Here is a 27,208-nt window from a genome sequence, read left to right on the forward strand (position 1 = left end):
ACGCTTGGTGTTAGACTTGTGTTTTGTTTAGGTACAAATCTCTCAATCTCTCTCTCTCTATCTATAACTATCTATCGATCCATCTGTAATGTTCTGTTCTATGGACATATAATTGTCCACATAAACAGACGACGCGGACTACTTCTCTCATTCCGAGTGTCCATCTTTCTTCAACTGGCACGTAACCTGCACACATGCATTACGTCCTCAACGTGAGCTCAGTCATCCAAGATCTTGTATTCTCCAAGATGTTACACTATCTATAACTATATATATATATCTCTCTCTCTCTATCTATCTATCAATATATCTATCTATCTCTCTCTATCTATAAGGAACCGCAAAGACAAAAGGCGTTGCTATAGCAACACGTCATGTTTACACTGCATTTTCTGAGGTAAATATTACCCGCTGGCGGATATGGGTATAAATGGCAATTTATTTGGCGATTTTGTCAATCTGACTTCCTATTGACAATTTTTAACAACAGAGGGTGCTATATAACACACTTTCAGGAAAAGTCACGGACTGGCAGACTTTAATATGTTATGGAGAAAAAGTTACATACAATAAAAAAACAGCTGCGGGTAAAATTTACCCGTTGGCGGTTCTGAAGGAACTACTCAAGATAGATTAATGTAGCGGTATGAATGCAGTTGAAGAAAAAGAAAGATAAAATCGGTGTGGAAGAGCAAAAAGACAAATAATTATGAGCTTGGAAGTTATTCTGTGCATTTTCCTATGCAAAGTAACTGCAATCGGACTCACCAATATGCATTCGGCTTCATTAGTGTCTTTACTTTGGATGCAGTCTCACTCATGGTGCCAGCATCTTGATGAGTGTTCTGCCTGCCTGATACACAAAGTAAATGAGAAATAATGAGAAAACCGTGGTTGTGGATGTTGTCTATATTGTGAACCACATTAGTCTGAAAATGATTATTGCACAGCATGACATCCAACAAAGGTCGATCCCCGGCTTCAACCTCAGCTGTGCTCAGCTGGAACAGCAATGTTGCTAGTCAAATTTTCTTCATAACCTCCGAAGTACCGCCTTTCAGCTCTCTAAAGCACAAACAAAAAGCCTGGCATCAATATCAATTATACATGCAGGAGGCAAACAAGGGGATTTATTTGACAACAAATAGCCTCACAGAGAGATGCTGAATAGGGCAGATTAGCATTAGAAAAGGACAACAAAACTCCCCAGTTCAACAGCTAAAGAGCAATTTGATGGGACTGGAATTGGGGAAATTGCTTGATTAGGGTGTGCATTTGGATGAGGCTGTCCATTTCATAATCCCAGCAAGGATGTGTAGTGTTGTCGCTTTGACACAATGACATGCTGCTGCAGTCAAAACATGACATTATAAGAACTGTCAGTTGTGAACTTTGATAATGCAAGACAAGATCAGGGGATGATACAGTATCCATCTGGGTAAATGAGACATCAGTGTGTATCTGATAGAGAGGGGGAGTCTTATCAAATGAAGATACATAAATCATTTTTAATGGATGGTATTTAGCCCAGTAAGGTTACAGACAAATGTTGACAGGTTGGGGGAGTTTTCTAAAATATGAGGTTTTATATATATTTAACCTTAAAGGTATAATTTATACGGGATGTTTAATTGCCCTTGCACACAAATTACGACATTTAGAGCCAGTCATACTGTTGAAACTTATATCTAGTTATCACATGTTAACAAAGTACTACAGTAGATGTTTACGGAAATATTAAAAGTGTTTCTTTGTAATAAGTAGTATAGTTTTTCTTACCCGACACCTAACAGTTATTTTGAGACGGCAGGAACACACTTTTGTCGTAAACAACAACACTCTGCAAGGCCAAACAAAATATCGAAGGGGGGCTTGCGGTGGATGTGAGGCTCGCGCCTGCACCACCACCACGTGCTCTGTGTTTATCAGCAATGCTTTCTGGGAAGCGGTGCTCATGGTAACCAATGTAAACACCGGCCATCCTCCTCCTCCTCATCTTACTCGTCTTTTTAGCGCATAAGCGGGAGAAAATTGCAAACATGGCTCGCAGTGAGGATCAGTATTATGAGAAGATAACATCGATTCAACAGAGCATGCATAAAAGGTGAGGTTTCCTTATATTGTTGTTAACGATACGAGGTCTAGTGTAGACTGCGGACTCGAGTTGTGCTCTGGGCCGCCTGGTAGCATCCTCCTGCAGGCAGACTGCAGGCTAGCTGCTTAGCTAACCAGTGAAGTCTGAAGAATTAGCTGCATTATAACTCGTTTCTGGTAGTCTATTTACTTTGTAGGTTACACGAAGATAACAGCAGTTATATTGCGGTTGTTCTTGTAATACATGAATGGAAAGCTAACCCTACATAACTGAGTGTTATCGTTGCTAATTAGCCAACGTTCCAATGAAGCTAACCTTCGTGTTTGTGTATGTAAGTAAGTAAGAGGAATATCAGCATAAACATACGCATGTAGCAGATATTTTGCAATGAATTCGCATGCTAACATTAGCACACACACTACGGTTAGTTTGTTAACGAGTAAATATATAATTACCCCTAATATTGGTGATAATTTGCCGTCAATTAGCCTAGCAAACCACGGGGATGCTGCAGGGTGTGGGTGACAGCCCTTCTGACTCTGTGTGCAGGGAGAAGCGGAGGCTGCAGCTGGAGAGGGAACTGTTTGCTTACTCCAGATCTGATAAAAGAATGTAAGTTATACGGATTACTTTATAGAAAAAAAGAGACTACTTTACCTTGTTCTCACACCTTGACTTTCATATTAAGCTGTACCTTTGATAGATGAGATATTTAAGTAGAAAGACCTTTCTATAAATGTAGCTTTGCTCAAGTAAATTAACTTAAGTACTGTTCAACTTTAAACCTCTACTACACTACATCACAAAGGGACATCTTGTACTCTCACTTTTTACACCACTATGTTATTATGTGACATATTCAATTACTAGTAACAACATATTGAAGGAACTTTACAAATATGTTGTGTGATGATCTAATATTATTTGTATTACCCGAAACAAGTCATGGGTTGACAGAAGATTACTTGACGACAATTGTTGCTAATTCAAGTACTTTTTCGTGTATAACATGTCATAGTTCCAGCTTCTAAAATGTAAAGCTTTGCTTCTATTCCTAAAGATTAATTGTGTAAATGTAATTTTCAGTTTTGATGACTTTTATGACTAAAGTTAAATGTCAATACATTTAAGGTGTAGTATAAGTACTTCTACCTAAACAAAGGATGTAAATACTGTCTCCATCACTGTTTTCAGCATAGCCATATAAGCATTTTTATTTGGAATGATGTAAAAAAGACCCTGGGATTTTATCTGATTTGTCTTTTGTTAAAAATATAAACAGTAAGCTGAACAGCCATTTTTTATTGCAAATTGATTCTAGTAAATATGAACATGCCATTTAAAAACAGCTGATACAAGAGTTGGGAATACGATTTGCATTTAAAGCATATTGTGCTTAACCTATTCTTTTGAGAAGTCAAGCTCTTGTTTTTTTGACAATGCTCCTTGATAATATTTCTCTGGAATAATAGCTCTCCATTGCCTTCAGCTCACAGATAAAGTGTTCCAAACTGCGCAGTTGTCTCAAAGAAATCTGTGACAGGGAAGCACAAGCGAAAATGAGAAACCTTGAGCTTCTGAGAGATGTGGAGTGCATAGAAATTAGCATGAAGGAATATCGTCCTAACCATGGCCCCCTGCAACAACAAAAGGTAAAACACACACACACGCACACACCCCATTTCAGTTGTTCAGTGTAGCAGCTTTCTCATTATGGAGTTTTATTTAAAAACATCTTTGCAAAAATCTTGCCATGGGGGTTTACCCAGGTTGACACAATTGTACATTTTTCTAAAAAGCAGTATTTAAATATAGTTTAACTATTTTATTTTTATTTTGCAGTACTTTGTGCTCAGTAAATACTACCCAACATACTGGGACAGGGAACAAGAACAATAAACTCACAGGCCTACAATATAATGAAACATTTGCCTTAATGATGTGCAGTAATTGAACATGGAGTAGACATGTTTGCTTGCAATTGCTTGATGTGACAATAGTAAACACTCAAACTGTGCAATTTATCACGACAGGCAAATGAACGAGGGAGAAAACAATGAGCCAGTCAGATTATCACTTAAAACTCAACGACAGTGCTTGACAGCTTAATATCAAATTAACAAAATTGGCTAATTATGACTCGCTGAGTTAATTGCCCAATATAGAGACTGTGAAGTGCTCCAGAGGTTTAGTCATTCTCTCCCCTCAAGCAGTTGGTTTATTTCCTCTTGATGCTTTATGAGTCCGACATGTCTGTTGTTATTTTGGTTGTCCTGCTGCTTTGTCTCCTTTGTCTGAAGTCACCTAGATTTTTCACTTTTAACTCTGATTGGTGCAATGAAAAACATAACGGGAAGTTACACATAATGATGTGCTTAAATGTATGACATGTTTCAGTGTATGTTTGTTTATTGGTTGTGCAAAACTTTCAAATACCGAGTGGGTAAATTAGAAATTGGGTAAAGCTGTCTTTTAATTGCCTGCTTCTCTGAACCGTCATTGTTTTGATGAAAAGCTTTGGCATGTTTGAGTTAATCCAAGTGCCCTTAAAATGGCCATTGGTTGTTTTTAATTGAAGTTGGGATTAAGGCAGTTTAGTCTGGTCGGTCAGATAAATGCTAAAGGGTGTCAGCAGCTACACAGAGGACACTCGCTTGGGAAAACCCGTTGTGATTGACTGATCCTTGACGCTGTCACATTTTTCTTTTCAAACCTTCTGATTTTACCCACATTCAGATAATATTCAACAACACTATCACAACAATATAACAGTCACATCCTAGCACGCAGTGTTAGTTTGCCTGTCAGTTAAATATCTTGACTATCACCTTTGTGTCATTTGTCTGCTCTTATCTTAATCTAATATTCTCTTTATTCTGTCTTTACATCTCCTACAGGCTGACTTTTTCAAAAAGATTTCTAGATTTATGGAAGCAAAGACGAATATGGAGAAAGAACTTGATGCAGCAAAGGTAATGCTAGGATGTTCAAACTGAATACTATAACAATTGCATTCATATCTAGGGTGTATGAATTTGTACTTGATGTATCTATGTCCTGTGTGACCTCTGTCGTATGTTTGTTTTATCACATATATTTTCATGGTTAAAAATAGCAGTTGCTTTACTTACGTTAGATCCTTCCTTTTTGAAATGTTTACACCATCTATGCAAATCTCAGTTCTATCAAGCTGTGTTTTCAGTTTTGGAATAACAAAGGAAAGTAGACATTATGCCTGGTAAATCTGTAGAGGAGTCTACATTTAAACTGTGTATCTGTAATAGCACAGGTGTCCTAATCCTAGCTGGTGCATCTGTACAAGCGATGTAGTTCAAGTCCATCGCTGCTTTCTCCCTTCACTTAAAGCAGTTAAAGCTCTTTTTAGATGAAATGTCTAAGACATCTCATAAAAACTTGGAGCATGCTGTCTAGAGCAGTCACTTGTAACTGTGTGCAAAACCCCCGTCAGCTTGTCGATATTGTAATGAGCAAAATGGTACCGTCACTCCATTATGCATACAAGCCATTGGCTGGCAGTGTGCATGTCCCTCGGGCTGCAGCATTCATTAAGGGAAGCTTACCGGACTGAAAGCTGGAGACAGATGATAACGGGATATGATTTTCATATTTAATACATTCCTTGGAAGAGCACACGCGTGCCACAGATTGATAGAAGAATCAATTGCTACTTTAGTGAAACACTTTCTACTTTGCCCTGCAGCTACCGATGGAATCACTCAGCCAAGAAATTAACTTTTCCTCTTTTTTTTTACCTACTTTGTGGATCTGCTGGGCAGGCTGCATGGTTTACAGTGAATGTTATTAAGCAGCTAACTGTTTGGTATTTAAGACGCTTATCAGAAAAGAAACAGAAGCCATGCTTTTTGTTATTATGTTTGGAGGGAGGCTTTTTTGCTTCACCCCCCCCAGCCCCCCGTCCCTTCTCGGTGACATTGCCTACATGAATCAAAACTTGTCTAAAGGATTTTCTAATAAGATGAAAAGTTAAAACATTCATCTTGAGACATTTTTCTGAAAGCTGTTTGTAAAAAAGAATTCTGACCTTGGCCCAAATGAGCCACACTTATTCCAATTTGAAAAGTGGATAGTAAACATACTTGAGTGGAATTTTTCTTTTTAAGCAAGAAATTAAATGTCTTTGAAGATCAGATTTATTTGAAAAAAAATTTTTTTTATAACAGAATGGAAATGTGTAAATACAGTGATTTTTATTTTCTTACTTATTTGCAGGTTGATGCTGTGCACAGACAGCACCAGGAAAGCTCCCTCTCTCATCCAGTTAGGGACTATACACAACCATCAGCAGTCATTTCTATGGGCCGCCAGACCTCCAGAGGGTCTGACGCTGAAGCTGGCACCACAAGTGTACACTCACACCAAGCATCGCATCGTTCACCCAATCGCAGCATGCACTCCCGCGAACGTCTACCAAGTGGCCTTTTGAAGGACTTCAGAGTTGGCGGAGAGGATGCCGCCGGCAACCGAGCACATTTATCAGATGACATTTCAGGCTCAAACGATTCCCCAGACGGCTGTAATTTGAGTGACAAACATGAAAGAACGATGGTGATGCTTCCATCTGTCCGCGCATTAACAGTCGCAGCTGGCGATGTGCCTTTTGGAAGTGATGATGAACAAGAACCATCACCTTTAGTGACCTTGACGGGGCCTGAGAAGAAACCCAGCAGCAGTAGGTTCATGAAGGCTGAGAATTCCCCTGTAGAGCACTCTGACCCCCGAGAAGCGGCTCATCAGCCACCCATAATGGAAGATGTGGAGAGAGCTCTCGGCCATTTCCTGCCTCAAACCACTTTCGGAGAAGAAGCTGAAGATATACCAGGTTTGCAATGCTGTTTCTTATGCTTATTATAGAATATTTGTATAGTTTTCACTGAAATGTGTTTACTTTCAGGTAGAGATGAGAGCGTCAGCATACCTAGCTCTGATATACAGCTGTCCGAGAGCACTGCTAGCGACCTGTCCATTTCCCTGACACAATCTGAGCTGGATGAGGATCCACCAGAGGGTGTGGCACCTGAGAGAAATACCACTTCTGAATGGAGCGATGATCAAAATCAACACAGTCCTGAAACCTCCCTCCACTCTGACGGGTCCAAAAACAAACCCCAGTCAAACGGCCAATCCTCCGCTCCAGCGGTGACCTTGGAAAGGTAGAGTATTTAAGACTTCTCTACTTTGTTGTGTTGAATTGTCAAACTGTGTTGATGGGGAAAACACCAACACTTCTTAAAATGTGCACAATGCAGTCAGTATTTTTTTTTTGCCAAGATTTAAGGCTAAGCAGGCTGAGGAAGAGGAATGTTGTGCACAGCCGAGCTGAACCACAGAGGGCTGTTAATGATAGGAGACAGCGTACAGTCCTTGCCACCATCACATCAGAGGCTGACAGAGAGGATTGTGTGAGTCACGGTCGGTGCCACGGCGCTCTCTGTGGCTCAGCGGCAGCAGCGGTGGTGGCAGTGATGCATCTTATAGGGAGAGCTCAGGACCTGTCACCAACAATATTGCCATAATCCAAGATAATGCTGTAACAGAGCAATTTTCTGCTCGAGAGACCTCAGGAAGTCCCCAGTGGAGGAGGAAATTTGTGGCACCATAGAGTGTTCTGGAGGGTGGGCATGTGGACAGCACTTACAGCCACAAATCCTTAGCGTGATGATGGCCTCTGAGTTGAAGGATCATTTTGGATGGGGTTAGAACCACAGAAAATCCCATGTCTCTGCCTTTCCACTACGAAATACAGTATATAATGAACAGGAGCTCCTATGCTCCTAAAAAGAACAGGAACACTTAATTTTTCTTGACCATATTCTGAGGGATAGTTTTACTTGCATTATTGCTATTAATCGTTATATGCATAGTTGTTTTAAGCTAAGCACCAAGTTGCACACTTATTTTGTTCTAACCAAAACCATTTTTTATTTTTCAGTGGGCTTTGCAACAACGTAGATACATCAGAGCATTTACAAGTAGGGAGTCAATCACTTACCGACCAAAATTATATTAAATGCCACAATTTAAATATTGCTTACCGCAAACATATTATTTTGTGTATTCAAATGTTCTAAAAATATCAAAAGTTGAAGGTTTTTAATTTCTCTATGAGAGTACTGCATGTTTGTTTGTGCATGACTGTGTCTTTGTGTGGTCTACTATACTGTTTATGGTGTGACCTCAAGAGGAACTGCAGTTAGCCTGCTCCAGGGAAACGATGGGAGGGGGCTGCAGCTTTCATTGTTAACACGGAGGGCTTCTGTGTGCGAGGAGAAAACCAGAGGCTTTGATGTAAAGCTCAGAGAGCGTCCAGTCTCTCTCTGTCTCTCTCTCTTTCGTAAGGTTAGAGTTTGTATCACTCCCTCCATTCAGCTCACCGTCAGGAAAAACAAGCCTGAGCAATTCATTAGATTATCCCATTATATTTCTCCTCCAGCATGGCTGGGGTGAGTGAGGGTACACGACTGAAATATCCTGCAGGTATTTTTTTCCTTCGAGACTCATCATAATGGCCTCCCTGTGTCCTCCTCTCACATGTGTCGTCCCTGAACTGCACGATGGTTCTGCTTCATCGGTGGCAGTACGCCTTACAATTTAAGTTCTGAAAGATCCAATACTAGAGGTAAAATGAAAACAAATATGTAAAAGTTTTGCAATGTCATTCGATTATTTAGCTTTATCTTTGCAAAGATGACTTGTATTTAGTGGTGTTGTTGCACATTGTCACACAGTACTGTGTACACTGTGTGGTGGGGTCCATCCCAGATTTTGCCTGGCAATCCCATGCTCAATGTGCTGTTATTACTTGTGGTTTTCCCATTCCTTTGTCTGTTATATTTGCCGTCTGTGCCAGCCCGGTGAGATTCCTCTGACACTAATCACTCCACAATGAGACCGTTCCGTGTGTTAAATCACACCGGAGCCAGTGCTGTACACTGTAGAGCAATATCGCTGCATAGAGGCTGACCCCTTCCTCACAATACGCGCTCCTGATGATGTCGACACGCGGACAACAGCAGCATCTAAAGTGAGGTCGGGGACTTTGACATGAAAGCTGGCCCAATACAATGAGAGAGAGGGAGAGGGGTTTGCAGAAAAACACAACTAATTCACTTTCTCCCTCTCTAAAGGTCTCTTTTTGAAGAGCATTGACAAATAAAGTGGAAAGAGAAAGATGACTATTTCAAGGCCCACGCTGACGATAAGGGAGAGAGAAAAAAAAAAAGATAGCTTTTGCCTATGCTACTTCAGCCACACTGAAGAGGACTTAGCACAGACGGATTGCACACTACAGAATGTCATGGATATAATTCGAGCTGCCAGCTTAATCAGGATGTTACCAGGAAACAACCTGCAAAAAAGAGGGAGCAATTGTTTGCTGACCCCTAACCCAGGAGCCCATTACAGATTGTCATAAATTCTTTTTGGCCCCTTTTATGTAGGGGGGCTCAGGATCTCTCGGCTGGGGTTTTCATGGCAGAATTCAAAGAGGGCCACCCAGAGCTTAATGCTCAAAAAAGAGATGGATTCTCAATATCCACATGCATTAGGCATCCATTTCTCATTTTGCTGCACATACAGCACCAGATTAAAGTAAATCTCTAACAAAATGAAGAGAAATCATCTCGAGGCCCACATTTTTGGGGGAAATCTTTCTCCTTGTATTTAGAAATGTAAAATGTTGTTTTGTTTGACTTTTTACATTGGATATATATATACACTGTATATAATATTTATAATTAAAGTGGACCTATCATGCTTTATTTGAAACATATATTGTAGAGCAATACCTATATAAAACATGTCTGTGAAGTTTTTTTTTTCAAAATACCATCGTAATAATGTATGCTAATAACGTAAGTTTAGTTACGGATGCCTCATTTCGTCTCTATTGCCCTTTCCGCCTGTTTTTCGCAAGGCCTGATCCTGCTTCTTGTGGCAGATACAGGCCACTCTTACAGCCTGCGCTATGACTACAACCGTCCTCCAGCGCTTTCGAGCGGTCTCTCATTCCCCTGATAGGTGGAGAGTTGCCCATATAGGCGGAGCACCCCTTTTCTGACGTCAGAAAAATTCAAATAATAATCAGCTCCATTGCAGCCCCGTTTTTAGAGATTTGGGGATGGAGGAAAAGAGAGAGGGTTGTGTTTTCTGACACTTGCTGAGTTCCCTGACACATATTCATGTATAAAAGACGTACAAAAGTGCATTTTACATGATAGGTCCCCTTTAAGTTGAATTGGCCATTTAACTGTTAAAGGCTGATTTAAAGTTTTATTTCCACAATATTCAGCTAATTGTGCAAGCTCTAGTTTTGAATGACAATTTTCAAACCTGTCATTACATGTGGCGCAGAAATGCTTTGAATTGCTTGTCTGTTAAGTACCTTTTCTTCTTCTTCTAATGATCAGATTCCTCAAGCAGTCTTTGAGTGCAAAAATGCATCAAAGATTTTTCGATCAAATTGCATCTATTTTAGTAATTTTGTACAAATATCAAGCATATCGATCACATGGCCTCCTGCGCTTTCTATCTCCTTTCACCAAATGAATGGGAAACATGTATTTAGTCTCTCCCAGGAAGGACTCTTTAATCTGCTAGACGACATCGAAGGACGACTCCATGGTGAGCAGACGTGTGTGTACGAGGATTCTTCGATTGATGGAAGACAACTCCAGAGAATTATACGGTATACCCTTCCTGTCTTACCTCAGACTTTACAATCTTATCACTGCATTAAATGCTGTGTTTATTTATTTAACGGCCATGGAGCAGTTTGTGCAGACGAGGAAAACATATTATCCTTCTGCTAAGGGCTCTCACTTTAGATGAAGTGTCATCACCAACATGCACGTCTTTATTTCTGAGGGGTTTTCAAACACACAGGATTGTTATAGTAACCACCCTGTTGAATTGTTAGTGGGAGTTAGGGGAGATGGAGGATGGGGAACGTGTTTCATTAGACCGGGCTTATTTTTCATAAGCCTTTTTATATTTCATAGCCTGATTAATTTACCATAATTGCAGTTCTTGTTGTAAATTACGGATAAATGTCTGGCGAATGAAAGCTTTCACACTCTTTTTAAACCCAGTTTATCCCCATCTATGCGACTATGAGTGTTGTAAATGATGTCAACAACATCTTCAATAGTAACCAGAGTGGCGATCGTGTGTTATGACCCTCAGTACATTGTCTATTCTTCCTGGGATATTTTGTGTGCATGTGCATTGATGTGTATGATCACGCTTGTTACTGTGTGTGGAGTGTTAGAAGCTGTTGGATGTCCTCTGTGTGCACCTGACCCGTGGGGCTCCATGGCAATAGCTGACTGCTCTCTATATATTGGACAGCCTTTGTAACGGTGGCGCGGGCGTGAATGGCGAGGACCTTAAAGCATGTGGAGCAGTCATCCTTCATGAGCTTCAGAGGTTGTCATGGAGCACAGAAAAGGGCTGCCTGCTACCTCAGGATCTAGTGGATGCTCAGCAGTCCAGCACTGAGCCTAATGCAATAAGGTAGGGCCTCCTGGGAATCCAACACTAAAGACTGTTGTCGTGTTTTTGTTTCATTAATTATGTAGTGTGTGTGTGTGCTTTTTCTTCTCTTAATGACACAGGTTATTGTGGAACTATAAAAAGTTCACAATGGCATTGTCAGGTTTAATCGTTTCGTGTAACTCTACTACTCAGGTAATTTTTTCACCTTCAGAACTGTGCATTATGCTTCATTCGGAACAAACTACGACTTCTGAGGAAAAAAAATAAAAAACCCACACACACAAAAAAGATAAAATATATTGGGGCATAGCAGGGTTCTTGCTGTCCTTAATGGCCTTATTATGCTAATTTTCAGGTTCATCTTTGTATGTTGAGCCTCTTCTGTGACATGTCTCCATGCTTTAATGTTCAAAAAGCTCTTTATGTTTCTCATACTGCCTGTGCTGCAGAACCTCTTTTCACCCTCTGTCTGAAACCAGAGCCCAGTCTGCTCTGATTGGTTAGCTGGCCGACTCTGTAATTGGTCACCCACTAAGAGATTTCCCGCCCCTTAGCCGATCATGTGAATGTGGTGGACGGCTAGCCAATAGAAACGTGTGTGTTACATAGTGATGTCACTATGTTTTTGAAGTAAACTTCAGGCAGTAGGGAGTGTGTGGGAAAGACATTTTGGGATGTTAGCCTTTGCACACCATTGACATGCACAAAAACCTATATAACACTCTACAGGAAAGGGAAAACCCCAAAAAGCATAATAGGCCCCCTTTAAATCCTCTTAATTCCAAAACCAAAAACATTTGAACTATGAAGTAAATGTCATTAGCTTCAGTGTTTTTGGGAAAAAAGTCATGATTTTTCTGTTCAAAACTAAACATGGAACCAATATCCACCTACCACAATTGTGCGGTCCGGTCAGAAATAATCTGAGCACTTTCAGCTACCGTGATGCCTCTCCAAAAAAAAAGGCAAAACATCAGTCTTTGAAAGGCAATGAAGACATAGATGAGCTCTTCTGACATTGCTTATGTGTTTACTTGCAACTCATTCTGGGACTTTTCTTCCTATCCTTCATAATTTTTTCCCTCCACAATTGGTATAAAATAGGCCTTAAATTGCATTCCTTACCCTTTTAAAGGTCTTACGAAATCCTTAAACCAATGTATTGAAACTTGCAGAAACCCGGTATATTATGTGTTTTGTGATTACATGTTTAACTCTCCTTATAAGTAGTGTTATAGTAGAGCGCAAATACCAACCGTCTGATAGTTACACAGTTCAACAGATATATTTGTTCCATGGAAACAGAGAACAGACTTACAGGAAAAAATGAATTCAACTTTCCAGACAAAGAGAGGATAGCTGCATTTTATTAATATTTTCTGGACCTGACAGTGGGGGAGAGGGCTCGCACTTTACAACAGTCGCTGAAGATATCGTGCACGCTACCATTTGATACAGCCTCCCCTTGTACACAAACATAAAGGTCATCTTTGGTGTCACCTCGTGCGGCAACACTGCACGGGTGAATGTCATGAGTAAATTAAAATGCCCTATCTGTGACTTCCAGTCCTTTGGATAATGAGTAATTATACTCTGAGCCAAATCCATGCTTTGCTTCACTACTCTATTGATTTCAAGAGACTTCCATCCAAAGAAACACATCCAGCAGTGTCCCTCACTTTCCTCTGGAGATGCCTATTGGCGCTTTGACCTTTTATCTAGTTTTCAACCTGGTGCTATATTAGTCTCTGTGTATTCAGGGTTGACTGTCATTCTTATAAAGTGTTACGATTAGCAATTAGCCTTTAGAGAATGATCAATGATTTATGAGAACACATCTTATTTCTCTATCCTTATTTCTCAAATTTCCCGATAATCAAAGCGTCTTTTACAGTAAGGAGGTTTTATTGTAACTTATTTACAAATGTCCCACTCTGTATTCAATAAGAAAAGCCTATGTTTTTCTTTCTCCTAATTCCCCCCACCCTCACCCCAGCACCAGCCTCCCTCCTGATGCCGCTCGGCTGTGGGATCGCTGGTTCAAGCACGCCCTTCTGCTGAAGGAGAGCCGTGTCCTCAGCACTGAGCGCCTGGTCCAGCTGTTCACGCCGCTGCTGCTGGAGCGCCATGCCACCTACAGCCACCAGGTAGCGTTGGAGGCACATACACATGCTGCTTCTACACACAAATACAAGGTCACACACTTTCAAGGCACCCACTTCCAATAGCAAGCAGACATTAACACACATATGACCCCAGGAGTAGAATGCATCCTTTTTCTTCTTTCCAAATAGGCTTGTTTTTATTTCTTTGCATGCTTTTGGCGCCTGGCGTTTGAAACCAAGCCCTGGCTGCCGACTCATCAGATTGTTCCACACGTTGACCTAGACAGAAGGGGAACCCTGACCCGTGCGCTAATCGCAAATTACAGCCTCTGCTTGGCTTCTTTCATCTCACGTGGCGTATTCATCTGAGAAACACTTGCTTTTAATACGGCATTAGCCAAAAGTATAGCCATCAGCTGGGTCCGATTGAATGAGGGAGCCATTTGGACTCTCAACACAAAGATTATTTATAATTTCCCACTCATTGACCTTTTGCAGATCATGCTCAAGTAAACAAAGACAGGAATCACAATTAATATTCATACTTGAAATCTATATATGTCAGGAATCTTCAGGAATGATCATATACATGCAGTTTTATACGTTTAGTTGAGGACCAATGTTGTCGGGATTCTTGTGGCTCGGAGATCTAGCTCCAGTGTCCCAGACGCACTATAGAGCCTCTTGAAAATATGAACTGACAAAAGCAAGAGAGGCACTGCCATCTACATCATTGTGTCCAAGTGCATCAGGAAAAGCCTGAGTGAAAATCTTTCTCCCCCTTTATCGCTCTCACTCCATCTACTCCATCTATGTCTCCCTCCCTCCCTGGATTTCTTCTTCTCTGCTCTCTTTCTGTCCACATACAACAGCTTTACTCTCCTCGCACAAGAGCAAACAGAAATGTCCATTCACGTAATGCCACACAGCCTGGCTACTCCGACAAATGGGAGCATGCAGCTCGCATGCACACACTCAAAGAGGCCCTTTGAATATTCAAGTGCTAACAGTTGCATTCATTGATATTTAAAATGCAGTGGGTCCGCGAGAGCCCTCAACCCACGGTACATTTGACTAAAAAAGAAATAAAAAAAAGAACAAAGACGGATATCGGGGACAAGGATCAAGACAGTTTTTATTGTGCAGAAACATCAAATACCAAGTGGCAAGCTCAGATTGGCATGTGTTTGCCTCTCTTCCCCTCAAACAGAATGAAAGCATGTACTTTGTCAATCTTCACTGCGACCTACTGATAACAACTCACAATGCACTTAAAGTTTGTCACTGTCAAAATCCTCCTGATCATCCCCTCCCTATTAGTGCTCATTAAAAGTAGCAAATGGCCATCTGAGGCTGAGAGGCAGTCTTTGATCACAAAAGAGAGATGATGATGATGGCACGATTTGATATGGGGGAGGGAAAAAGGAGAGAAAGGGAAATCGGTGTGTGGCATCTCCATGCTCCTCATCTCCCGGAACAGCTCCTCTTAATTGTGTATCCTCATCTCCTCGGAGATAAAAAAAAACGAGCTGGAGAGGGAGGAAGAGAGCAGTTTGTCTCAATTCCCTCAGCCAAGAGGGGAGATATGTGGAACGTGTTGCACATTAACGCCAGCGTGATTGCATTCTTTAGGCGCTTCTCTAATCTCATGGATGAGAAGAGAGAGGCAGAGCGGGAGCGAAAGTGTGCGAAATAATCTTTTTTTAGTTAAATGACTGAGAGAATTTGAAGTCATTTTCTCTTGGCCTTTGAACACGCGCTTCAGCTGCACCTCCTGTGCGAGCAGCCATGGCCAAAGTAAATGAGTTGCCTAATCGGCGAGAGTTCAATTTGACACTTCCTTCACAAAATGGGAACAATTAAGAGTGTGGTTTTAATTTGTGCTGCTCACAGGCCAAAGTGCTGCTGAGGACACTTGTGTCCCGGTCCAGTGAGGAGTGCCCCTCAGCGGAGGACGAGAGTGACTCGTCTCCTTCCTCTGGTCCTCCTTCTCCCCTGGCGGACGCTGATGTGACGCCCGCCAAGCCGGTACAGAAGCAACAGATCCAAGGTTACTGAAATGTATTTTTTTTTTTTAAAGCATGGCATATTCCAATTATCCACCACATTTGAATGCTGGATTTTGTTTATTTATTATGGGGGAATGCATTTTCTGACAATTAAAAAAAACTCTCCCTTCACCAAGTGTTACTGTTAGTATATTCCCCCTAATGTTCTAAACACCAAGACTCTCTTTCTTTGCACAGCAATGTAAAACAAGAACATTACTAGGAACAGATGTAGACTGCTTTTTTTTTGTAAACCACCTATGCAGAGAACTACGCTTTTATGAAAGAAATTAATTTCACCATAGAGCTTTTTTATTAATCCCTCACAGCCCAGTTTTCCTACAGGCTTCTATTCAGAGCTAAAGAAAGACCCCCCATTCCCATTTCTACCCGAGACTCCCTTCCTCCCTGCCACTGCTTCTCACTATGCGCTTCCCTTTCTTACAGAACTACAAAGTACTGAAGAGGACAGCCAGGCCGAAAGCCCTGTGGAAAGTGTTCCTATTAGAGGTAAAAAGGCATCGCCGTTGCCCCAGCATTCACACTGTCCTTATGTTGTGGTTTGTTTTCCTCCCACTGCAGTGAATAATGGCCTCTTTTCACCCAATGGCTGAGGCAGGATGATCAAGGTGAATCCAGGGTCAAAGTCCCACCTGAAGAGCTGTACTAGTTCTCTCTAATTATCTCCCAGAAGAAGAAAAAAACACTAGCTAGGTTTTCAGCCTGGTCTGAGGCATTCCGGCGAAATTGATAATTCGCTGGCCCCGGCATAATGCGGCTGCTTTAATTGTCAGGAGGCCAGGGTGGGAAGCGCAAGAGATCTGTCATCGCTTCTCATTATCTTCTAAACAATGCCCTGAAAAGGCTGGACTTGAAAAAATACTAGATGTGAAGGCATCCTGGAAGCAGTTGGTGTGCACCTCTGAAATGTAAAGCGACCGTATATTACCTTCAGCTATCAGATATCCCACAGGCTGTTTCATGTGTCTGCATCCCCAAGGTGCACAGCCAGCGAAATGAGTCCAGTTACCAAACGCTAGACCTAATCAAAAGAGCCAGTAGAAAGAAAACATGACTAAAGATTTTGTAAGGAAAAGGGGTTTGCTGTGGTGAGCAACATCAATGTCACAATCAAATACCATGACCTTGGAACTGAAAGTAATTGCCCAGACATTATTATTATTATTATTATAACGGTTGTTTTTTTCAGACTACATGTAAAAGCAATGCCTTTGAGTGTTGTGGGTGGCATAACAATGCACATATAATATTATATTTAGAGCATGATTCAAAGTAAAAGAAAATCAGGACTTGGTCATACAAGATCACCATTGTTTTCTCCCCCTTGATTAAGTGTGTTTTTTGGATACATGATTGAGACAACAGCCCATGATTTATTATGTTCTCCTGCTCTGTTTAATTTTGTGCCAGCTCCTCTTAAAATGTGATACCTACTTTAGAGTGCCAGTGTGAAAGTAATTATGAGTGTTTTTTAAAAACAGAAAATCAATCATTGCCTTTCCTGACAGGGGTTGTTTAGATACAGTAAGATGCTGATTGCTGTCTCATGGAAACTGTTGCTACATACTGTAGGCTAGAATCAACAGCTTAGCGGATTGAGCGAGCTGTTCTCAACCACTCTGACACCAAAAGAGTCAGCTACTGGAGCGTGTTGTCTCATCAAACACAGAAACCTCTGAAAGTTGGAAACCTGGGTTTTAAGCAAATATTTGACAGCGACTTTGTGTGTTTGTCCCTGAACAGAGACAAAAGCATATCAGTTACTTAAACAATCAGCGATGCAGGAAAGGCTGCAGAGCTCTGAAGAGGAGGAGGAGGAACTCTCAGGTAAGAGATGCAGCCTACTGCAACAGGAGCCTAATGACTCGTCAACACTGGCCTTATGTCAAGAAGGTCTATTTCAAACAATATGTTTATTGATTATTCTTAATTTTTACAAACTCGGTAATAACAGCAGATACATCACAACTACTGAATTACAATGCAAAACTATCAAACAGCTCAGTTTTCAGACATACATAGGAGGTTACAGGACAATCACTTCTATGATGGCCTTTTCTTATTATTACAGAAGATTCAGGAGGTTCCTTTTACAATAATGGCTGATAAATCAGGTCCAAGGAAATGTAAGTGAGGCTAGCAGATTGTATTGAACTGGTCAGATTTGGCATGTAGAACCCTTGTAATATATTCCAGGGAGAAAGTCCATTTTAGTCTTCAAAGCTTGGTTTTCATCAACTACATTTTTAGCAATCACAGACTCCTACATGTATTATTAGCCTCACATAACGGTGTATCACGTATCAATATATCAACATCAGGGACCAGTCAAGTCCCTCATAAGCTTCACCGTATGTTTCTATCTTAATATGCATTGTAGATTATGTGATGAGATGTCTAAATCAAATGTTTTTTTCTGGCCCCTGTTTGCTCTTTGAAGGAATAAATCATGGCCATGAAGAGGACCTGGGGAGGGCCAAACGCTCCTCACATCAAGACCCTTACCCCGGGTAAGAACATTGTTATTATTCAACGGGCCACAGGAAATGGGCCACCAGACACCAAAGTGGTTGATGTACATTTGCATGGCCGCTCTCATAATTCCCTGTTCATTTCCATAAGATCAAGGGGGCACCACCCATTAACTCGCTTACAAAGACAAAAGGCCTCTAAAGCCCCCCCTCTCACTCACTGTTTGCCCGGTTCAGCCAGGTTTGGGAAATCAAAAAAACAAAATGTCCTGTAATAAATAAATTGGGAGTCATAATTTCGCTGTCTTTGGATGTTTGTCAGAAGGCAAATAGATCATGTCAAGAAGAGAACCAGGGACGACTGTTTGGTAAGAAGGAGACTCAAGTGTTGACAAGGACAAATCGCCTTTCATTTTTCACCCTTGAAAGGCATTTAGGCTTCTCAAATCAGAGCCCTAAGTGGGTTGGAAAAGAAGATCTAATGATAAATAGCTCGGTGGAAGGCAGCTAAGACCAGCACAGCTACATTTGAATATCAACACGACTTCATCAAATCTGCAATTGCACGTCGGGTCCTCCGAGCACCTCTTCACTGCAAACCCATTTGGGCTGTCGTAATGGCTGGGTAAACGTTATGAGGAATAATCTTCTCTGATTTCATGTGATTACTGGGCACCACGCTGACACAAGGGCTGGAGTCTGTATCTTCCTGGCCTGGCAGCTCCCAGTCTGCCTATTAGTCCAGGGAAGGGCCTAATGGGCTGCTTCTATTGTGGCCCTCATAGCTGCCACTGCCAGCCCCAGTGACCACCCTCTTTAATAAACATGAGCCAATGTTTGACACAGACTCTCTCAGATGGTGCCTGTCCTCCTGTCTGAATGTGCATGGGAAGCCCGCAATATATGGGATTAAACAACATTTGCAGAAAGACAGAATGTTATCAGCGGTTGTGTACATTTAACAAATGGGTAGATGCATGCCTAACACTGTAATCTCACTCAGGTTAGTAAGGACATGAGCTACCATGACCATAATCCTTTCTTTGGTCATACAACCATTCATCCCTGTCTTTTCTTTGCTTCTCTTGGATGCTTAGATTGAAGCATTCCACTTACCACAGTCCCTTCTTGCGCTTTATTGCTTCCACAAGTGGTCTGCAAGCCCTGCACTTAAGCAGAAGCATAACACTGCAGCATGCTCTCGCCCTGCTTCTCTCTGTGTGTGTCTCGCTTGCCCTTTCTCCATCTATTCGCCCCTTCTTCTTCTCTGTCTTCCTGTTTTTTCCGCTCCTCCTCCTCCTCCCCTCCTCTCCATCCTACTTGTTAATTATTTGCTTTATTTTGTCAGCGAGCTGATGAGTCTCATCAAAAGGAGGATGGAGCCGGACTCAAAATACAAAAATGGCTTCCTCTCTGTTGTCTCAGACAATAATTATGATTTGCCAGTTAAGCCTGGACTACAGCAGAGGGATTGTAGTTTAAAGCAGAGGCTTTGGTGCAAAAAATGCATTTATAGCCCTTTGTGAGGCTCCTCATTATGTGTGGGCCTGATTCATTAAGTAATTGGTTTGCAGTTGTTTACATGAGTATTAAGGCCTTCTATTCAGGGCCTTTGAGAGATACATTGTGCAAATGTTGCATGTTATGAATGCAGAATGAGAGGCGGGGGGGCAGTCCTATTGGCCAAACACTGCACTCGGCTGAAAAGCGAGAGAAAAGCACTGGGTGCTGCTTTGCATAGCAATGACTAGGGCCTTAATAAGCTTTACAGATTAAATACATGCAGTCTATACAAGATGCAAAGAGATACTCTTAACACATTTATATGTGCTCATTTCACTATTATGGCGTTGGAGAGAATTGAAGTCTTTCATATTCTTTTTTTCTCCCTCTATCCCCCTCTTCCTTGCTCTCTCCCACACAGTGTTTTTCAGTCAGATACTTTTATAGAATGTGCTGTTTATTGTATTATAACTCGTGGGGAAGCGACTGATTTGTCCATTAGAAATCTTTTGCTGTCTTTGTGAGTGGCAAAGTAAAATCACTTTGTGGTTGAGTGGCGATGAAAGGAATAATGCACGAAGGAGTGAGTCTTAATAAGCAGCTGCACTCCATGTAAAGACCACTTGTTCCCCTTTGTACGCGAGTGCATGCCACTGCTTCCTCTCGTGCAAAGAATCATTGTGCTCCTTTCTACTGTAGGCATTTCAGAAGCCACTCCTTTCTTGTTTTTATTTTGAGTTTTATAATACCTCTCCGTCATCCCCCTTCGTCTTGAATCGTGAAAAAATACTCGTACACATGTACACACACACAAAAACACACACAATCCTCCAGCCATCAGCCGGTGTGATGATTGTTGTGCCTAGTGCCTGCTTGACAAAAACCTTGACTCAACAATTAGTGGTTTACAGCTTTGCCTTGGACAACAGGATGTGCTCAAGCATTCGACCTCAAATCACTCAGAATGTCAAAATCAGAAGCTCCCTCTCTCTCTCTCCCTCTCTTTCGCTCGCTCTCGCTCGCTCGCTCTCTCTCTCTCTCTCACTCTCTCTCTGTCTCATTGGGAGGTGATGTGTGTGGATCTCTGACAGCTCACTGGGAGGAGGGATGGAGGGGTGAGAGGGACATGAGCTGAGAGAGAGTGAAAGGAGGGGAGGAGACGTAGAAAGGGGAGCTAGATGGAGACAGAGAGACGGTTACAGTCAAATAGATAGTTTGTAGAAAGATTTACTCCTGTTCTCCAAAAGTAAATAAATGGGAAACACGTGTGAACTATTTAAAAGACAAAATGTGATGAGCAGAAGTCAGGCATTTGGCAGTATTGAGTCTGGAATAACCTCTGAAAAACAAACAGAAAACTTGGTTCATCCATGTCATTTGCCCTTTTTTACATTTGGCAATATATAACATGATCTCCTTCAGTTTGCAATAAGATTACAACCAGGCCAAAAAGACAGTGACTACTGAGGAAGGCCTCATTTAGAGTCTCCAACCAGAGGAGGTCACTGTCCTACATCGGCTGACTCAAACCAGTACATAATGCCATATCAATTTAACATTTTAAACACTTTCAATGCTATATTGGTTATTTTTAAATAAACGATATCCTTTAGGTTTAGGATTGAATTACTCTTGAGCTGCATAAGCTGTTACTAGGCTGAAAAAGAGAAAAAAAAAGGGCAAACATTTGACATAATGTCCAGTTTTTATATCTGCACTCAAGTCAAAGTCAACTTTATTGTTGTATTGCAGTCATTTGTTAGGCTGTCATTCCTGATTGCATTTTCTTCTTTTGATTGATGTTGTAACTTGGTCGAATTACTTTCTTAAAAAACCAACGGAAAAGCCAGTCTATAATAACAGAGGTTTTGTTGCATGGATGAACCGTTACACAAGTATTCCTCTTGTCATAATACATTCTTAGTTGACTGACACCCATATGATGTTGTCAAATAATAAGACTACTTGATTTAATAATCAGATCTGTTGTACTGAGTACTTCCACAAAGAATATTGCAAAATCACCACTATACAACTTGTGTTTACCAGAGATGTGCTCATGTGTTTCTTGGAAATTATGAAAAAAGGCATTCAAAAGGTAGTATTCATGTAAATAAATGAAAGTGGACTAAGACAAAAGCAACCAATTAGTGAACTAAGAGAGAGCAGCCCTGAACATGAGATGAAGGATCTATCCTTTGCTTCAGCCGTCCCCACTACACAGCCTTCAGTCAGGAGCAGAGCTCTCTGTGTAGAAATATTTTTCCTCAGTAGCTTCCCTCTGAGTTGCAGTACTTCCTCATGCCCAGCAGAGAGCACTCACATGTTAGAGAGTTCCCCCTCGCACTGCACTCACAGTTTGCGTCTCACTGTTTGCCCACACTGAGCGCTATATCCTGCTACCATTCAGGCCCGTGAGAGTACATCTAAACGGAGCCTAAACAATGTTTCTGTGGGGTCATAGCTGGGATGGGAGTAGGAGTTGATGGGAATGATGAGGTGATGGGTCTCCCTTTACCTTTAGACAAGCACCGTTGCGCAAAAGTGCTATTGTGCTATTAGCATTTGTGTGTGGGTGGCAGGAGCTTTAAAAAAAAAAATCCAGGGTAAATAAAAGCAGTTTTCTCGCTATCTGTGTGCAACACAGTTTTAAATGCTTGGTAAGCATTATTTCCTCTGTCAGTCCTCACATTCCCTAATGCGACTGTTTAGGATTACAAGTCAAATCCTTCACCAGAAACCCTTCCTGGTCCTGCTTTGCAATTACTTTAGACTGCAGTCTGATAGAACATTATGTTCTATATGAAGATGTCTTTGCCCATGTGCTATTTCTTTCCATATTCAACAACAACATGTATGATTGCAGCATTCTATGCCTAAAGTCTCTGGCTAATACAGCATGCTGTTTCTGCTATGGGAAGGCCAATGTTGTGAAACAAATTAAAACCATAATCTAAACTAACCACACTTATACTTGCAGAAGTAAATACTCCAAAATTGTAAGTAGAATCGGCATGCTGCTCTTGATGGCAACAAAGAAAAATGTCAAAAATAACCACATTTTCGTTTTAATCTCCAGGTTTACTGGAAATTGGAAACCAGTCATAGTCATTGTGTTATTCTATAAAGAAAATCACCTTTTCACCATTCCCGAAGAACGATATCAATATATTTGCCAATGCATACATTATGAGATATGCGGTAATATGATTGTTATATTTTGTATTAATGTAATTATCCCTTCACTAGTAGCCTTGCATAACTATCTTTTTACAATCTGTTTTGAATTGATTAACTAAGCTCATGTAGTGTAAATTAGCAAAAACAAGACCAAGGTTCTGATTAAGCTAATGCAGTGACTACATAACGTGTGTTAAACTCATCATACCATTTTAAAGGGTTCATTGTAGACTCAGCAGACAGGCAACTGTTAAAACAGGATATAAACAACAATATGAATCGTAACAGGCCAGAGAAAGAGAATGAGCGAGGCATTGAGAAAAAAAAAAGAGGACATTACAATAGCTGTAATTTGCATCATTTTACACATTACATTCACCTCTATCTACCGGAGCCTGTGAAACACTGGCCAGCCCAGTCTTACATATTCAGATCATTTGCCTCAATTAAGGGAAACTCAGCAGAAGATGAACTGGCATAAATGTTTATGGAAACGGAATATTAGATTGGTGGGGTCAGATCCAGTCTGGGCTCTCTATGGTAATAGCCCTGTCTTGAAATCAGTCCTGTCCCTCACTGAAGTGGAACAGCTGATAGACCATTCCCATCCCCGGGAGGGAGTTCAAGAAAAGAAAAGCCCAATTTACTCTCCGTAACAGCTATTATTGTGGCAAAGGAGAGGAAGTAATCGTATGGATTATTGCTGTATTTTTGCTGCAGCAGGGACTGGTGCAGATATGTTGCCTAACAATTGTAAATGGATGCAGTAGTCCTCTTGCTTTAGATGTGCTTCAGAGGCTCTACTTCATCTCTTATTCAGTTTATAAAGCAGAAAGCTTACAGCAGGTGGATTTCTTTTTTTTAAAATGTAGATACATGTATATTCCTCACATTATATTGCACCCCTAGCTTGTTATAAAATCTCTCAACATATCATCCCTTTTCATCCTAGTTTTTAGAGTATATAGGATCTATATATTTAGTTTTACCGGTACATGATATTATTTGTTTTCATCATCATAATTTGTATATGGCCATCTGTTAGTCTTGTATAGTCAGTACAAAATTAGTCTATCAAAAAAAAAACCTCTTAACATTTCAAAAACCTTCATTTTGTTCTCAAAATAGACGACACAAAAAAAGGTTACCGTCTGCAACATTTCCCAAGATTTGATTATTCATTTACAAAAATACACATATTTTGGCCAACAAAATCCTGCCTTCCAATGAAACACAACACCCTGCACCTTTAGTTTTCTGATTATCCATCATTGTGTCTTTCTTTTCTTTTTTTTGTCGCAGCTTTTCTTACACAGCCTCTGCTTTTGATTTGCTAGCATTTTAAATGCCTGAGGTTCAACATGCTGTCTGAACAGATGCAAGAATCCTCCAAATGTCCTGTAGGAAGCCCTATCAGCATATGAATATAAAGGTTATTTTCTAATGGTTGTACGGGCTGTATGGTATATTGCTTTTAGCACCGAGCAATCTGTTCACAGTTAAGAATGGGAGTTGCTTCGCGTTCTACCTTGAGTGGTGCAAAGCAGCAATATATAGTTTAGAAGATTGCAATTGGAACGCAGCCAGAGTAATTTGGTCCTCACACTCAATGTACAGTCACATGTGCCAAGACTTAGAGGAGGGAGAGATGAGGAGATGAGGGTGATTTAGAGGATGACAATCAAAGGGGTCATGGGTTTGAATTGATGCAGATGGAGGAACACGCCACACAACAGTTTTGTTTTTTTGCCAGAGCTCATCTGCTTAAAACTCTGAATCGTTTTTTTTTCACAAGAAAAGTGTCATCACAGCGCTGTATATGAGGGTCCAAACAAATAAGCCATATGGATTTGTATGCTAACCTGAGAGATGATGAGGATACATTGTGGGGTTTTGAATAGCCTCTGTGATGATGTAAATTAAAGAGGAGGCCTTTAAAAGTGGAAGGGGGGGGGGGCCTTATTGCATATGCATTGAAGTAGATCAAAGCCTTTTCGGAGGTCACACATTTACATAGCGATATCACCAGAGCTATGGGAACCTGGTAACCCTGTCTCTGGACTATTTTTGAATAAAGAGGGCCTTGTGGAAGTCCTTTAACACAATTATAGGAGTCAAGGAAGTTCCCTCCTGTGCCTGCTTTTTCCCTTTTTTTTAACAGTTTCTGGTGTAAAATAGCAGCGGCTCATTTCCAAAGAAAGCGCAAGATAATAACTCTAGAAGGCTAATAACTGTCTTTGTGTTTCCAGGAAAGAGAAGACTAACTCAAAAATTCTTTCTACTCTGAAGACCAAAGGTGAGTATCGACAAAGTAATTTCAATTGCATGTGTCAGAAAAAGGTTAATAGGATATTTGAGCGTTCACAGGCATGACATTCCCAAATATTTTAAGCCTCAGACGAAGGGCAACTGTTTGATAACATTTCATTTTGATTTATTCCAGGTTACTGAAAGCCTAGATTCTTAGATTGCAGAAACACTCTAAATTGTATTATAAATTGCAAAAACATTCAAATTGTACTAATACTACTGATATTACTGATCAAACCTTAAACACTGCTCTATATAAAACCGTTAACACAAGTGGTGAATCTAATTTCTTTGCAATGACATCTTTGCTTTATTTTCATTTCATTTCATTTCAAACCTTTATTTATCCAGGTGTATCCCATTGAGATCATTGATCTCTTTTTCAAGGGAGACCTTGAAAACAAAACAATATATATTATATATAAAAGTGCTTTGCTTCAACAGGGGCAGGTTGCAATTGGCCACATGTTTCTAATTTTACTTTGAGTCTAGTTAAAAGGAAAAAAAAATATATATATTTCTTCCAATATTTGTATTCAAAATCCAATCATCTTTACTTCATGTAAACCATAAAGAAAATGTGTGCTTATTTAAGCTGAAACTAATTTCAAACAATAATATTGGCATCAATCAATCTGCAACTTTATCAAAAAGGAAGCTGTGTGAAGCCAACAGTCCTCTGAAGCCCGCCCACTTTTTAGCAGTCCAATCATTCGCGTAGGCTTTTAAGGGATTGTAATCCTTGTTTTGTCTCTACAGTGCTTCTGTTAAACTCTGGAATACTTTTCAATAAAAGTAAGCTTGAGACACTTTGAATTCTGTCTTACTGGGACTTTCCGTATCAACTTTTACTTTACTGATAAAGACTGAACAGACACAAACATCAATTCCTTATCAGGTAAACAATACAAACATCTGATTAGGCCTCAAGTTGCTGGATCCTATATATTTTGGGTTCTACCCTCACATTTGTGTTTAGATTTTTGCGGCAATTATCAGATCACCCGGGTGCATTTTATTGACATGAGTGCACAATAGATTATCTTCTTTCTAATTTAGTATAATGCCCTGTTCAATTAAACTCAAGGTAAGCTTTAGCTGCAGTGTATTCAAATCCTGGAATGCTTATAGCGAGAGTGTACAGAGGACTGGATAAAGAAATGATGTAGACAACGTTAAAGGTTACTCCTCATGTGAAGCATGGATGGTGAAACATTCTGCTATAATAAGCTTGTTTTCTTTCCCTTTCCCTTTTTATGAAGATTTCTGGGGGGATTCGGATGACAGCAACTCGGAGATTGAAGCAGCCTTACGTCCTCAACCTTTCAACAAAAACATCGGTGACACCGACAGCTTCAGTGACTGATAATTCCCTGTAGATATTTTTTAAATGCACTACATTACATCGCTCCAAAATTCCAGGCAGTTTGGCTCACAGTAAATCAACCCCTGACCGTTCTTTTATTGGTCTGCATTGTAAATCATATGTGCACTGTATCGTAAAAACAAATAATAAAGTTGACAGCTCTCACGCCGGGTAAAGTATGTGAAGAGTTGTCCAACACTCTGATGTTAACCCTGCTTCAGTCTCTTTATCTGAACAACTCTCCCGGCTCATAATAACAGCTCGAAATAGATTAAACTGATCTTTTAAAGCGATTTGTTTGCACTAGGCTGAAAATCATGCATTTTGAATGCCGCGAGCATCTCCGAGTGCTCTACCTCCAGCATGCTCGAGTGTAGTGATGTGAGTCACCTGTGAAATGACAAAGCACAATGGCCACTCTGCACGCTGCTGCGCGACCTGTGAACCTGCTGAAGAGGCCCATCTCCCAGGGCACAAAGTGTTGCTAACAAACTCCGAATATTTAGAACCTCCGACAAGCGCTCTGTTCAAATCTACACAGCTGCTTCTTTGATAATAATGCCACAGAAACACAT

The 27,208-nt window shown here is 40.7% G+C and overlaps 1 protein-coding gene across 2 annotated transcripts; it reads left to right on the forward strand.

Annotated features, from left to right (window-relative positions):
• The first annotated feature begins 1,973 nt into the window (after nucleotides 1-1,973).
• Nucleotides 1,974-26,843, forward strand: kiz (kizuna centrosomal protein). Of its 2 annotated transcripts, none has more exons than XM_010795786.1 (15): nucleotides 1,974-2,104; nucleotides 2,645-2,707; nucleotides 3,585-3,747; nucleotides 4,993-5,067; nucleotides 6,347-6,956; nucleotides 7,029-7,287; nucleotides 10,701-10,820; nucleotides 11,483-11,647; nucleotides 13,626-13,776; nucleotides 15,628-15,784; nucleotides 16,230-16,292; nucleotides 17,547-17,630; nucleotides 18,244-18,313; nucleotides 25,207-25,253; nucleotides 26,530-26,843. In XM_010795786.1, exons 1-15 carry the CDS (start codon nucleotides 2,040-2,042, stop codon nucleotides 26,631-26,633), a joined length of 2,196 nt encoding a protein of 731 aa, XP_010794088.1. In that variant the 5' UTR covers nucleotides 1,974-2,039; the 3' UTR covers nucleotides 26,634-26,843. The 2 variants fall into 2 exon arrangements, with proteins under 2 accessions (XP_010794088.1, XP_010794095.1); XM_010795793.1 differs by lacking the exon at nucleotides 1,974-2,104 and adding an exon at nucleotides 2,410-2,430.
• Nucleotides 26,844-27,208: the final 365 nt, after the last annotated feature.

This window comes from Notothenia coriiceps, unplaced genomic scaffold, assembly GCF_000735185.1.
Source record: "Notothenia coriiceps isolate Sejong01 unplaced genomic scaffold, NC01 NC01_scaffold00002207, whole genome shotgun sequence".
NCBI lineage: Eukaryota > Metazoa > Chordata > Actinopteri > Perciformes > Nototheniidae > Notothenia > Notothenia coriiceps.